At 36.5% G+C, this 16,406-nt stretch overlaps 1 protein-coding gene across 1 annotated transcript in view; it reads right to left on the bottom strand.

Moving 5' to 3' along the window:
• Window positions 1-16,406, bottom strand: part of LOC105341032 (cadherin-related tumor suppressor) — a 39,960-nt gene that overhangs the window by 16,864 nt on the left and 6,690 nt on the right. Inside the window, exons 2-6 of the mRNA XM_011447313.4 lie at window positions 6,193-6,394; window positions 5,709-6,052; window positions 3,657-3,858; window positions 1,159-1,349; window positions 140-1,055 (exon numbers count right to left, since the gene is read on the bottom strand). Of these exons, the coding sequence (XP_011445615.3) occupies window positions 140-1,055; window positions 1,159-1,349; window positions 3,657-3,858; window positions 5,709-6,052; window positions 6,193-6,394 (1,855 nt within the window). The remainder of the gene's footprint in view (window positions 1-139; window positions 1,056-1,158; window positions 1,350-3,656; window positions 3,859-5,708; window positions 6,053-6,192; window positions 6,395-16,406) is intronic.

Consider the following 16,406-nt stretch of genomic DNA (forward strand, 5'->3'; position numbering starts at 1 on the left):
CTGATCAACGATTTATGGACCCTACAAATCATTTCAGTACCAAACACAAAGAATCTCTCCATTATTTGGGTTACAGTGTGAATAGTTCTTGGGAAATTATACAAGAATACAGAAAAGACAAATCTTAAGTACAACTTACCAGAATCAATGGCCACTACCAAGACTTTGTACTGGGGCACCTGCTCTCTGTCAAGGGTCTGATTACAGGTTATCTCCCCTGATACCGAGTTGATCTGGAAGAGGGAGGTGACTCCTTTGTCTCCCTCCCTCAGTACATAGGTTAGTTGACTGTTAGGGGCAGAGTCCAAGTCCACAGCAGAGAGGGTGATCACAGGCACAGGGGGAGAGGAAGCCATATTCTCCCTCACCAGGGCATAAAACGGTGAATTTTGGAACACCGGTTGGAAATCGTTGACATCCTGGATGGTAATGGTGACAGAAGCGACAGAATAGCGAGGGCTGACTCCCATGTCCTCCGCCTGGATGGTCAGGGTGTACTTGTTAACTCTCTCATAGTCCAGATTCTTCTGCACTCGCAGAACACCACTGCTAGGGTCCATGCTGAAATCCGCATTGTCGTCACCACTGGTTATAAAGAATCGCACCACACCATTTAATCCAGAATCACTGTCTGTTGCTGTAACCTGGAGCAGAGTGGTTCCAATTTTAACATCCTCGCGCACCGTCTTTGAGTAGACAGAGGGCACAAACACTGGTGGGTTGTCGTTGACGTCCTCTACCATTATCACGAGTTTCTGAGTGGAGAATCGAGACTCCAGTCCCTGGTCCGTGGCGGTGACTTGTAAGGTGTAGTTCTGGATCAGCTCCCTGTTTAGCTGGCTTGACAGGCTGATCTGACCCGTGGAAGGGGAGATGGAGAACACTGGATGAGAAGCCAGACTGTACATCACTTTGGCATTCACACCCTCATCAATGTCCACTGCACTGACTGAATAGACAATGGACCCCACCGAGGAATTCTCCTTCACCCAGATCTGGGATGGAGTCACAAACTCAGGAGAGTTGTCATTGACATCCAAGATTGTGATGATCACCTGTTAAGGAAACAAAAAACAATTAGATATTAATTACAATTAAACTTTTCAGTACATCAACACTTGCAACTGAATTTTTCACTGGGTATCCACAAAAACTCACCTCAGTAGTAGTACTCTTCTGAGAACTTGATGGCTCAGCTTGGTCTGTTGCTATGACGACGAGTGAGTACACTGACCGTGTCTCACGGTCCAGATTCTGTAGGGTGTAGATGGTGCCATTGTCTGTCCCTATGCCAAAGTCGGATGAGGAGTTACCCTCCAGTAGGGAGTACTTCAGCTGACCATTGATCCCTGTAATTAATGTAAACATTCATATTCAGTAAATGATATTCCCAAATTACTGTAGAATCATTAGAATTCGTGGTGGCTTAATTTTTCGTAGTATTCATGGGTAGCCCTCCCCCACGAATTTACATCCTCAACAAAAACAACTTTAGAAAGAGTTATCTTTGTTACTGAAACTGAAAACCGGCGCATCCACGAAATTACATCCCCCCAAATAAGCAAACAATTCACAATCCACGAAAATTGGCCCCCATGAATTTAAATGATTCCACAGTACATTAAAAGTACAAATAGAATCAGTAATTTATCTATTTTTGTATCATAAAACATATGCTTATCAAGTAGAAAGAATGTTCAATTTAGCTCAATTTTTTCCCTGATAACACTAATACACAACAGTGATGTCTGACTGATAAGCAAACATTACCACAAACTAATCAGATTAGCAGACCTTCATTTTCTTAAATGTTTTGAATTAACATCAGCAGAGAAAGTGTGAAACAGCATTTTTGAAGTGTTATGTTTCCCTCCATAAATGTTTACATACAAAGAGTCTGTCATTAAGAAAACAGGCTCCAAGATTGATGTTGGCTTGTTACGCAAGATCTACAGAATTCTATATAGACGGCAAAATAAAAAAAAATATCAAACCTCACAAAAAAGATCCTTAACAATGGCAGTTAATTGTGTGCATCAAATAGTTTGATTCATGGATCATTTACTTAAATGTGTTTCTAAATGATTGAAATTTACTGCCCCCCTAGGGATGAGTGTATATATGTATAGTATATAGAAATTTGTCTGTTTCATTCTCTGTGGGTGCCATTTTTTTGTGAGCCCAACACAGAAGATCTGTTTTTCTCTGTTGACATTTTCTTGCCAACACCACCCATTACTTTGCAATAATTAGAAAATTACAGCCCTGCCCTGTCATTTGTACCCAGAATTTTATGCCGAAAAGAACACCTTTAACCAAGACCAGCTTTAGACTTCACGTTTTCACACTGGCATTCAAATCCTAAGCCAGCCATTGTTGTTCCATTTTCAAAGCCTTGTTCAGGGTCTCCTTCTTTCCTTTTATTGCATTTAAATTCATTTATCGGGTTTTAGTGAACAGTATAGGGAACAGTTCAAAACACAATACCACACATTTTATGCTGAATGCATTAACACTGCACATAAAGAAAAGTCTTTCAAGCATAGACCCGATCTGCAGAAACTATACAGATTTTGTCACATCGTCACCCGTCGCAAGAATTTGGCGTAACTTTGACAGAGAGCGATAAGCTGTGAAGATATTGGGGGTAACATGACGCCATCTCTACGTTTCACTTTAACGTTTCTTTGTGTTTTAAGTGTGTTTTGAAACAAAACTCCTCAAAATGGTGTTAACTCATAAAAGAGGAATACATTTCTAAAACAAAATCCTTTATCTTGAAACTCTGTGACATTGAAGCAATTTTTCTTTTGTTCTTAAGAATGCAAATAAAAAACTATGGCTGACACTTGTCCTTATCATTGAAAAGGCTAGGTGTATCGCGAGGACAACACAAGTCATTTGATCACAATGCATTATCTAATGCACTCATCATATTCATCAACCAAACTCAATGCTGCTTATCGCCACACTTCATACCAATTAAAAAAAAAAAAACCTTTCTATTAAAAAAGTTTTGCATAAGTATACCAAAAGACCCTTGAACTGTAATTTTCATAATATATATATATTTGTCAAATGAAGTGTTATATTATTATGTTTGAATGTTAAATATGAAATTTAAACTTCAAACCAATAAAAGAAATGAAGTTTCAGATAACGTTTCATGCTCTTTTTATTTCTCAGGATGCTAAAGACATAATTGCACTGTTTATGACTCAGCTAGAGAAGTGAGTAGGTCTCCACCTTTTATTGTAGTTTAAGAATATATGATTTAAAATAACTATGAAATCTCTTGGTGTTTAGTGCAATTTTAAAGAAACAAGAAAATTCCAATTTTGTAGGTGTATTTGTTTTCTTGTTTTTCCTCATTCCAATGTTTTATCCTAAAATCAAATTTATTTTAAAACATTTTAAAAATGTTCCAAATGCCAAATATGCCTGTTGATTTCATTTATTTGGCCTCCAAAGCTTTGTACTGTACAGATAAACAACAAGGTATTCATACCAAGTGTCATTTGCCAAAAGGAGCATGTTTTTGCACCGAGGACCCATCCCTTCATCTAAATGACTTAAAGACATGGGGGACCTTTGAAATCTTAAGGTGATCATGGTTGTATGTGTGATACATATCAATGAGGACCTCTGAGGTTTACCTGAGTCTATGTCCGTGGCCTGTACAGTGAGTACGACCGTACCAACAGCAGCGTTCTCCAGAACCTGCCCAGCATAGCTCTGGTGGTTGAACTGTGGCTCATTGTCGTTGACATCTTTGACGTTGAGGTACACCAACACTGAGGTGGACTGACTGGGACTGCCCTTGTCCGAGGCCAGGATGGTCAGAGAGAAGAGGTGGTTCTGTAAAAATAATGAAAGCATTTCTTATTCATTATCCTGCTCTTGCCTGTTTCAGGCCCAAACCAATCAACTTGATATTATTTATTATTGTACCGGTACATCCACATATCTACATGTGCATTTTTTAACAGTGTGATGAGAGGTATCGATGATTTTGCAAAAACCAAGAAATTAAGTGTACCCTGTTTGTTTCATACCTCAATTTTCCAATAAATTTAATATAATTTTTTACATGTATATATAAAATGTTCTTTATAATGTGCATTTTAACTGCTTTCATTGAGCAGAATTTTATGACATCAAGCTGTTGGGCTCACACATTTTATTCAAATGTATCCTGATATACATCTCTGCCTGATCACTGTTGTGACACTACACTCTTTGAGGCATGAATTGCATAAATTGTCTGAACTTGTACATTAAGAGAATGATATTACAGATAGGATATATGATAGGCCAACACAGCTAACCTGGAAATTTGCACGTACCATATTCAGGTTAAAAGTACATTCTTTGAGTTCATCTACGTTATAGACAATGTCAGTTAAAATATTCATGCGTCAGCTTAACTTTTGTACTGAAATCTATATAAACAAGAATTTGAACTCCAATATAACAAACATTAAAGATGTTCATTTGCAAAAGTTGGTTAAAAAATCATCTTTTCCTAACATAAAAAAAATGGGGTGAACTAATCTTAATCTCATCGGGTTTTTTAATGTGCCTTCAATTGTTATGCACTTGCTTGCTATAAAAAGGAAAGATGTTAGAATATTAATTTTTATAGGCCTCTGAATGAAGGGATTTAGTTATGAAAGGAGAGAACATTACTGGCTCATGTCCACTGATCTATGGCATACATCACCCTGATCTTGTACAGCCCGCTATTGGTGTTTACGCTATTAATGTCAATCTTTTTAAAATGTGCCAATTTCCGACTACCTTTTCTTGACATTTCAGTCCACAGAATTTAAAAAACGTTTAAGAAATTTTTTTCATGCTAAATTGCACCAAATGACCACCTGCCGATGAAAACAACTTAAACGACTTGAACAAAGAATGAGAAAAGAGATGTATCTACACCATTTGGGGCCCGCTGACTCTCGGGGCACCTGTCATCACAGGGAGCTAGACTGGAGACAGAATCTGTGTTAACATGCTAGTTCTCATCTTGTTTTCTCTATAGGAAACTTCAATCTGTACTGGAAAATGCTGTAATAACCTACACCAATAGCTGTTTTTGGCTGCCAATTTTTTTAGCTTAATGTATTATCCAGTGTAATTACTCCAGATCAAGTTAAACAGCATGGTAGATATTCTGGTGGTAAAATGGGGGAAGAAGGTTGATGCTTTATGTAAAATAACAGTTTCTCTAATTTCTGAGGCACTACGCCTGCTCAGCTTAAAATCTCTTTTCTCAGTATCCAGACAAAATAAATCTGCAGTGAATGTCATGCATCTTTTTGTCAAAACCTATCATTTACACTAGACCAGCCGACAAGCCAAGTTTTAATAGCGGAAGATTCTCTCTCATCCCAGTTAAATACCAGGAGCCATGGCTTTGATATTTTGTCCTTCAAAGAGTTTATATGTTGTTGACTTTAAAAGCATGTAGTAAAATAAATAGCTTTCCTTAACATATGATATTACTCTCTAAAAAGCCTGCTCATGATATGTTGATGGAAACTGTTTTTAAAATTCTTCTTCATAATTTCATTTCATATGTGAATATTTCTATTGAATTAACAAAAGTATTTTTATGTTGCTAAATAAAAAACTATGACCTTGGACTTTTTTTCCATAACATTACTCTAAAAGACATCCTTTCCCATATCTGTCTTTATCTTTACCTGCTCATAATCCACATTTTTGATGAGACGGATAGTTCCCATTTGTGGATCCAGGTGGAAAATGGACTGTCCCCAAGTGGAGACAAGGGTGTACACCACCTCTCCATTGAGTCCCTGGTCAGCATCCACTGCCTCCACCAGGGCGATGGTGGTTCCGATTGGAGTGTCCTCAGGGACATCGAAGGAGTAGAAAACGTTGGTGAAGACCGGGGCATTGTCGTTGATGTCGGTGATGTTGACTTTCACTGTAGCCACTGCTGTGTTAGTGCCATCTGAGGATTCAATGATCAGTCTGTCGGTGGATCTTACTTCTCTGTCCAGTCTTCTGGCTATTGTGAGGGCACCTGCAACAGAAATGGGGCAATCAAATTATAAAATTATTTTTAGGACACTCAATTTTGAAATTGGATAAATATTTGCAAAGGAAAAACATTTTCACTTTTAAAAACTTCTGAATAACAGATCACTGAACATGTTGATTTACCTGTCTGACTGTTGAGAGCATAGTTTCCGTAGTTTCCGTTAGCAATTATCAGAGTCTGAGTCCCCTGGGTGGTGTCAGGGTCCGTCACTGTGATGCGTAAAATCTCTGACCCCACAGGCAGGTCCTCACCCACATTCTTGACGAAGGATGTTTGTGAGAACTGAGGAGGTGTGTCATTGTCATCAATGATACTGATCACAACCTACCAAAAAAAAACAGTCGGAACATTACATCTCTGAATTTCTTTCAATTGACAAGCTAGAAACATGAGGGCCAGTTTTTATTGGAGCAGATATATTGTTTGTTTCCAAAGAAACCAAGCTAAAAAATATAGGTAGAAAAATGAGCATTGTTGATTCAGAAGCCTGTCAAGTTTCCAAAAATATTACCGGTAAGTAAGCAATGATAAAAAATATAGGTGTAATATCTTTTATCTACAAATTTCATAGTTAATGGAAGTAGGGGAAAAACCATGTTATAAAATTTCTTGAAACCTGCAGACACATTTGAATTTTTTCTCAAAACCTCTGCAGACATAAACAAAATTATGTAGCACAAGAACTTCCATACAGGCATGATTTAGAGTGCCTTTATCAACTCCCAATAGCTTTACAGGTGCAAACATTTTTTGCAATCAATCAATTTTCTATATACGCTGACAATAATGCACTACACTAGCAGCCATTTTCATAAATTTATCAAACAAATATCTCTTTTGTCTACAGGCCTCCTCTTAAATTTGCCTGGGCCCTGGTGGGTTAGACTTGTGTCTAAGATTTCAACAATTTGGGTATTTGTACATTTGAATGTCTGAAGCCATCCCCTGTGGCCTAATTATTAATTCAGCGTGTCTTTCTAAAGCTCTATCTACCCGGTATTTTAGAAGTCTGACTGTTTAATCCCTGATATTCAACAGTTTCAATGCTTGCCAATTTCTGGTTATGTAATCAAATCTGTATGAATTTCTTTTCTGTTCTGTCGGTTGACCAGGTTTTGGACAACAAGGTGCTGAATTTGTTTTCAGACAGAAATTTAAAATCTTCTTTCATTCATTATGACACCTCATAATTCAGAAAGCAAGATGTTGAAATTTCACACCGTTCATCTAAAGGCAGATTAATTCCTACAGTTTTGCTTCTGTCACCTTTTTTAATGCACCCAATGATTGCTTAAGCCAAACAAGAAAGGACTAGGAAATTGCTCTTGTCAAAACAGGCCAAATTGATAAGTTTTCAACTCTAAAGATTGGAGCAAGAGTTTTGCTTATCTAAGAACACTTCACAGTGCTAATCTTGTAGTTGTGTCAACATTCCGTGTTCTCCATCAATACAAAATGCCTTATCTCTTTTATCATGAGCTCATGTACACCAAGGGAGATAATTATCCATCTCTTCATAAAAAGGGAGATAAAGAATGATGTTTAAGTGCAATTAGGAGACAACTGATTATTTTATGAGTTGTTGTGTGACAGTTTACAGTTAGAACAGTGCCACACTTTTATGGTCCAACAACATACATATAGGTCCTGGCTGTGTGAACTCTTACAATGACAGTTATAATCATGATAATCGAGAAACGGTGTATCCCGTGGAAAATAAAAACACAAATTTCTCCAGCCAGTATCAGTCACTGACAAAATTCAACGACAAAATTGGTAACTCTTTGTGATTTATACTTATTGCTGATGTTTACAGTCGATAAATAGCGAGGAGATTATGTTCATAGATTGCAAGATCACAAGCGAGGAAAATGCAGGAAATGAAAAGGTATATCAAACAAAATCATTTGGGGATATTAAACTGCGAGAGGAATGTTGTCATGTAACAGGTGAAAACTTGATGTCCCCTCGATAACCTGCACATATTTCCTCCGAGTACCTGAGAGTCAAATCTTTTACATCTGCTGCTTACTTAATACGACAAACTCCTGTCGCATATATACTTTCATTCCCTTAAACAAGGTGCAAGAGGAAAATTGAGAAAAGGTTAAAAAACTGAACATTTCTTCCTGTATTCTGTCTGTTCTGGTTGATTAGTTGTGTATTATATATGCATGCATACATTTATCAGAAATTCTTTCAAAAAAAAATGATGCATGTCACATAAAATGACAGAATAGATCTACTGTAAGTGACAATTTGCAGTGATCAAAACATGTTTCTTTGTAAGTAATGGTTTTCTTCTTTAATGGTGCACTTAAATGCAAATTTTAAAACCTTTCTCTTGCTCTCACTCTTCCTTACTTCTCCATCTCTCTTTCACACTCCCATTGAACATTAGATTTTGAAACTTAACAATAGAATAGTACAGATAAGAGAAACTTAATCTGAAATGTAATTTGTTATGTATAAACCATAGACAGCTATTTGGAAGCGTTTCCTGTAATCATGTGTAATTGTGGTCAACACTTAGACGATTCTCTTCATATCATTCTTAAGGACTGTCACATACAAAGACAAGTAGATGCACTTCAAAAAAGAAATTTGCATATTCTATCTAAAGTTTAATTTAGCCTTCAGGCATGCGGAACCATCCAGTAATCCTTTGTTAAGTGAATGAAGACCGTCTGAGGGTAAAGATTGTCTGTCTTTGCAGATACAAAGTATGTTACTTAAAATTTTGGAAAATATTAATTTTGTCATGAATATATTGTGAAGGCACCTCCACAAAAGATTTGAGTGGTGGGGATGAGCAATCTTCAGGAATCAAAAATACATGAAAAACACAGGAAAGTGCTCTTGACATGGATTAGAACCAGCCAGTTGTAAACCATTGCACAACATTCTCACAAGTTTTCTCTATCCTATTACAAAACAAGTTAAGAGGAAAAGGGATTAGTAGAAGAAAAAGACCATTTTATTAATTCCATTAACAAAGGTCAACCTAATCCCGAACCAACAAAGTCACTTTACTGTTTAGTCAAAACACCATTATTTATTCCCTCACAATGGATGGCTTTTGCATGGGTCTTATGGAGGACCAGTATTTTTGCATGACTCTTCATTTCGGCATTGCTCAGTCAGAGCCAAAAAGGAGGGGAGTAGACTAAGGTAAATCTCTCCCTGTGTGAACAGATTAGCCTGTGAAAAGCTGGCACTACGAGACCAATTAAAATCATGTAGCTAAGAATCGGCAGTAATGAAGAAATAAAAGCCCAGTAAATCCACAGCATACAAACTCTTATTGATATGCCAAGTTGAATTACCCTTCAATTTTTTATTTATTCTTATATAACTTCAGTGCCCATATCTCCGACTGTACGGGGGTGTCTTAGGAGGAAGCGACCCAGGATTTGAAGTCAAAGGGATTTATGGGTCTGAATCAGGACTCAATATATTTTATGGCAAGATTCACCTGTATATAAAAACATCAACTTTCCATAAAATATGAGCCCTTCAGTCCGCAGTTATAACCTAGTCATCAGCAACAGAAGTGCTGGGCCAATTTGGATAATGACAATAAAAATTCCAGTCTGCCTGTTTGGGAGTCACCTTTTTGTTGTAAGAGTCAGGCCTGGGATATGCACACTACACACTCAAAATGAGGTTTTATTGTGCAGTCACCAGTCTTTATAACATTTGAGGTCTTTCAATACGGAATCAAAAAATAATCCTGCCCCATGCATATCAAAATACAAAAGATACCCCCAACATCATTATTAAATTTACCAAAACTCGGATGGGTTAAATGGTCTTATAGCATGTGAACTGGCAGGCCTGGCGTGGAATAACTTTGTAAAGGTAATTGGATTTTTCCTCAGGTTTCATTGAAACATTCCTATTGTTAGAGGCTATTTGTTTGAACATTGCAAGGAGACATGGGGTACCAAGCTTGTGGTAACAGGAACAAAGGAGCCGGCCCCCAACCTGGCCAACTGGGTCCCCCCAATGTCATGAAGTCACACACAGGACACTCTAATGGGTGACCATTGTAGCTTACAGAGATGCAGAATATACCTTGTACCCGATGATAACACTGCCCAAGTTTCTCAAAATACACTCACTGCCCAAGGTTTTAGCAAGAATATCAAATGTCTGGGTACATATGTGGGGGATAATGCAAATTATATGTAATTCTTTAAAACCAATCAAACACTGTGTCAGGGTTTTTCTGTTGGACGTACTCTGCAGTGAGTCATGGATGACTGAGGAGACAGGTTCGTGACATTATAGCAAACCTTTTTGGTTACAGAATATCCCACTCCTACAGTAAATTTATTCAAGCTTTCCCTATTCTTTTCTTTGGCATTCAAACTTCCCAACCTAATCTTTCAATCTGGATACTTGATCAACTACCATCAATACCTCAAGTTCACAAACTAAACTATCATTCATTATATAAGGAAAGACAAAAAAACAAACTCTACTCCTTAGCCTTCTCAACAAGTGAAGCTCACAATAACTGGGGGAGAGGATCTACCTAATACTATTGAAAAGTTTAAAGTCATGAGGTGCATGCAGTTTTTGTCTTAACAAAGATTTAAATCATCCAAATAACGTTGCTATAAAAGACTTTACACAATATTTTACACATGTATTACCGGTATATGCTTAAAGGAAATTTAATGTCTGTGTGTATAAATCAAATATTTGCACAGGGTTTTAATGAACACAATAGTTTCCACCATAATTGGGACTAGTTTCTGAACAATCTGTCTTCTGTAGCACAATACTAAACAGCCAACAAATATATAGTATCCAAGGATATCTGAAGAGGTTCTTCATCTTTAGTATACAACTCTCAATATCAACAAAACCTTTGCACACATACAATGTACCTGTCATTTGGAAATGGTTATGGGAAATGTGCTGCACTTCAGGCAATACAAGATTTTTGGTGAACCCACAGATGTTTTGTATCTTGCACAAGGTCATTAATTTTTCCAAAACAATAAAGGAGAAATGATATAAAACAGCTTTGACCCCCTGACCCCCTAGGCTGGATTCGGTGGCTTGTCGACCCCGTACCACCTGAAGCATTTCAAGCACTTGGCTAACTCAGAGCAGTGGTATGTCTTTATGTGCACTACCGATACTCTAACTTCAAAAAGATGTGGAGGGAAACTAAGGCATTGTAGGGATTACTGGGGAGCAAAATATGTCATGGTATTCCAAAATAATAAAAATCTCTCTCTGACAAATGTGACAATCAGAGAGATTAAAAATTCTTTTGAGTATGGTGTTTTTTTTGCTAGCCATCTCTGGGAACCTCTCTCAGAATGTGACTGCAGTATTAAGATGGCATTCCTTATAAAAGACAAGGAACATTCTACAGGCATTTCTTGAACTTGTCTGGCTCTATGACAACAAAAGAAATGGCTCCTGGTATTGATATGACATGTTCTAGACCATTCATTTTTTATTCTATCCCTGCATGATTGCCAAATGAACAAGTTTAACAGCAAATTTATCTTTTCACCTGGGTTTACACATTCACTTAAGCATCTCATTTATATTCCAAATTTCTGACTAGGGGTTGACATCATTAAGCAAGCTACCTGCTTTATAACTATTTTATCTTTAGACTATCGGATCTCTTAGATAGACTTGATATCCTACGGAATTTACATATCACATATATAATGTTCTTATTCCGTGTAAAATATGTTTATTAATCTTGAATCAAGTGGAAATTCTGTTCAAATCCTTGTATTTAAATGCTCTCTCCAAGACTTGACATGGATAAAGTAAACACATCCGAACACACTCGCATTTTTGGCGTCCATTGAATACAGGCAGTAGCTGAGAAGTTCAGGAAATACAATCACCCTATGCCAACACACGCCTCTCCAATACAGAACCAAGAGCAAATACACCAACCTCATATGTATTTCTATTTGAATCACAATGGATATATTTCATATTTACATATTGAAATGTATATACACAGAACAATTGAGGTCTAAAAATTTCTATGCAAACAAGAGCCTACACACCTGAAATAATATGACGAATAGGTACAAGCCTTGAAGAAACGATCTGAAAGAATCAGGTTTTTTTATGATGGTACAGCAAGATTTCCAGTAAAATAAATATGCTTACATATATTGAGGCCATATAGTGGGTAAATTAGTTTGGTTAACAAAAACATATTTCTTTAAGAAAACTGGTTTACACCCATTTAATTAACTTGTACACTTCGTTGCATGTTTCCTTATTTTGGATACCTGTACATGTGCAGTTTCAAAATGAAAGTTTACTCTCTAAGACATTAACCAAAAAATCTGCCAAATAATTTTAATACAATACATTTCTAGTGCATGTAGTCAGAGAGAGAGATTGCCTTTCTCTTTTGATACACAGCAATCATTACCCTACGTAATACACACAAAACAGCCATCTAGAAATGAGAAATGAGCCTCGGTCAGGCGAATTAACCATTTCTAAACAATCAAGAAGCGTGCTGTTCTGTACTTCCTCAGTTTAAATAAACAGAATTGTGAAAAATGTTCTTCTATAGTCTGCTGACAGGGACTGGACGACTGGTAGAGAAAATTAGTTTTATACTGGCATTTGTTCTTGTTCATACATTCTGTCAAAATTTACACTAAAGGTATGAATAATAATATCTCTAAACTTTAGGTTTCATCTCCATTGTACAGTAATGATGAAATAATAAGATAATTTGAGACAAAAAATGACATCTCTTTAGGAAACACAGCTCTCTACCCATTTGATATAGAAAGCTTTTTTTTTTTAATTTGCAGCTCATTATTTTCAATGCTTTCAAGAAAACCAAACATTATTTACAATCAATGCAAGCTTAGAAAGGTAATATAGGCCATTCAGGTGAGGTATATGTAATAATTAAGTTGTTCAATCAAAGAGCAACAGGGGCTTGGCACAATTGACCACAACACTTCTAAATAAATCTTCTACTGAATGGGTCTCGTGATAAACAGAAGAAATATTGATAGACTGGCATTATTGATCTGCATTCTTTAGACGCTGATACACTCCAACAGGTTTAAACAATTTTTTTGTCCGAGGAAATTTTAGCTGGTCAATCTACAAGCACTGAGGGGATTAGAGGATCAACATTTAAAGATTTTCCCCCTTGTTCTCCTACCCCAAATATAGCTATTTAATTTCAAACATACAGTTCACATGTGCTTCCAAAACCCAAACCAAATTCTATAACCTCAAATTTCACCAATTATGACCATACCCCCTCCCACCCATTTCATGTCATTACTTATGAATGGTAACATCTGTGCCGGGCAGCCTCTACACCTTTATAAGTCACTGCAGGTAGCAGAAACATAAAGACTGAATAATTAGATTTGCACAATACCCAGTGGGTCCATACTTTCTATGCCTGGACTTTGATGGGACCAATTTGAACACTTCAGTTCATTCATCCAGCATGTTAACTGATTGTATGTTTGTAACACATTTTATGTTTGAACCCTAAATTTTTTTAACCAGCTCACAGATTTTCAGGTGCTAAGGGAACCCAGGGGTCAAGTAGGGCAATTAACTCCTCATCTGTTCCATACAAACCAATTGACACATGTTGGTCAATAACCTTACCCCCTCAACACAATAAGGCAAGAATTGGTCAATTTAATTTTTTTTCCTTACAGTAACTCCAGTCCTACCAGAAAATCAACAAAGAACTTTCTCTAAATTACAGAAAGTCACCAGCAATTAATCACAAGTGCTATCTGCTCTTTTATGTCAGAATTTGGGCTATGACAATGTACATAAGGCATGTCCACCAATATATGGCATGTCTGGAATTCCTTTAAAATTTCACATTCATGTTTTCACAATGATAATAAAAATTGATTTTTTTTTAAAGGTGAGCAAATGACTAAACAACACAGTACTGTAATAATGAGTCACATGTTCAGGGGTTTTAATTTACAAAGGCACTAATAGTATCCCAACGATCCGGCACGATCATAATACCTTATGAAAATAGCTTAGATTCAGTCTGCAAATTTCATGGCAACATAAAGAGTCCGGTATCATCTATTATGGCATGTTTAAAGACAAGCCACCGAAATAAAAATTCCACATTGAACACTGTAACAACATCATATTAAATTTACATACAATGGGTCCGAGGAGGCATGAACAACACAGCCGGGCCTACGTACTGGAATATAGGGTCAATCTCAGGCTCTGTAGTAAAACGGACATTCTTTATGCCTTAAAAGGTGATTTAAGTGTGACATCTTGTGTAGTGAAATGAATGTTGGAAAGATATTATCAATGCTTTATGGATTGATTTGTTAACAGTTAATTGATAATTTCAAGGCTATTTTTTTTCAACTATAATTTTTTTATAATCCAAGCATCATCTTGTTCTAGCTCTTTTTGGGAAAATAAAGAAGAGTTCTCCACATAAAGATAATTAATTATGACAAAATTACGTACTGAACATTCAGTTTTAGTTTCACTTAATAAATGTCAGGAAAATAGAAGACAAGAATCATTGGCACCACCTCTAAACTTCCAGTCACAGGAACTTAGCTATAACCTCCAGAGACCTGTACTCTTTAAGATTGTCGAAAGAAAGGGAAGATTAGTTTAGTCATATTAACCGAAATTCCGCACTCCTAAACAGGACCAGAGATTTATGAGGAATCAATAGACTGCACAAAACTATCTTAAAGTTCAAATTGTCGAGCTTTGTCCAAAATGGTGAAGACCTATTGAAACCTAAAAATAAAACTGGGTACAGCTAAACCACACAAAAGGCATTGTCAATCAAAGTGAAGCACTGAGAATAATTCTATAGCAAAGAAAATGTTTTAATTTATACAAATACAGGATCAGATTGGAAATTTAAACACTTGCAACTGTATATCAGATGCCCCTTTCCAAAGTAATACTTATTGAGGTGATTAAAAATTCACGGACACTAATTGAAATTTTTGCAGAGTAATCATGATGTAAAAATTTTATTTCATTTTTTTAACGGAAGTTAGGACCAGAAATTGGATGTATTCACAAAATAGAAAGAAATCTGCAAAATGCAGTTACCGGTAGTTCTGTTGAATGAAATCAGAGTGGGTATATTTCTAGAGGAATTTTCAGCCTAAATTACAAATGGAGGCTTTCGTCTATCGTTTTTCCACGAGCAGAGTTCACAAGGACATTATGTTCCGTTAATTACACCTTAATTACACGAAGTGTCCCCAAGATCCCGATCCCCCACAATTATATACAAATAAGTTGCCATTGAACTGGCAACAATTTAGGTTTGACTTGACAAGTGACACAGGTAAACTTTTGTTGTTTATGGGCATTGTCTTCTAATAGAATCATTTTAAATCAATACTATAAAGACCAGCATGGTGGCACCTGTGTGTAGTACTTGAGTCGAGGCCAGAAATTCTTTTGTTTCTGGGTTCATTATTACTCAGGAATAGAAATGACAGACTGTAGAACTTGTTACAATTAAATCCTGACCAATAAAGGGTTTCGACATAAACACAGTTACATCAGACTTAATGAAATGGGACTAAAATAAATGATATTGAATCAACTACACAGGTACTAATATTGATCATGTATTAGGTGTAGTGTGGCCGGTAATTTAGTTTCAGAAATCTCCAGGGGACTGGGTACATTGTACAGGTAGATTGTGCTTTCACCTGGCCAACCGGGGGAGAATTCCGTTATCTAGCCCTCACAAAGACCTGATTTCTATTTCACTACTTGGAGATACCACCACTATATCATGACCATAACACTATTGTGGGATTTTTTTCCTTTCTTTTAGTTTTCATAGCTGGTCCATGGTCTACATTTTAGGCCCAACTGTCAATGAACAGTTGATTTGATGGCAACTGGAAAATGTCTAGATAATTTCTTATCTATATCAAACAAAGATTTCTGAAATATGTTCTAATCTTTTTCTTATAATTTATCAATAACTTTAAAAATACTGATTTATCTCCCCTTCTCCTCCAAACATGCCCGGATTTCGTTCCCTGACACATGAATCGGCAGTTTTCATTAAGGCAATATATTGTTAATCCCTGCGATATGAGAAGCTTTTAATTTCCATTCCCCATATCAAGTCTATTCAGAGAGTTTTTAGGCATCACAATATTTTAATTGAGTAATACAAACAATCCTTCAGAAACTGCTAATTCAAGATTTCAGAGACCTTCTCAACAACGCAGCATTCCTGGGAAAAAGAACTAGGTTATATTGAAAATGTGACACTCGTGGACATTTACCTGTCAAAATTTTCACC

The sequence above is a fragment of the Magallana gigas genome, chromosome 2 (genome assembly GCF_963853765.1).
Source record: "Magallana gigas chromosome 2, xbMagGiga1.1, whole genome shotgun sequence".
Classification (NCBI taxonomy): Eukaryota; Metazoa; Mollusca; class Bivalvia; order Ostreida; family Ostreidae; genus Magallana; species Magallana gigas.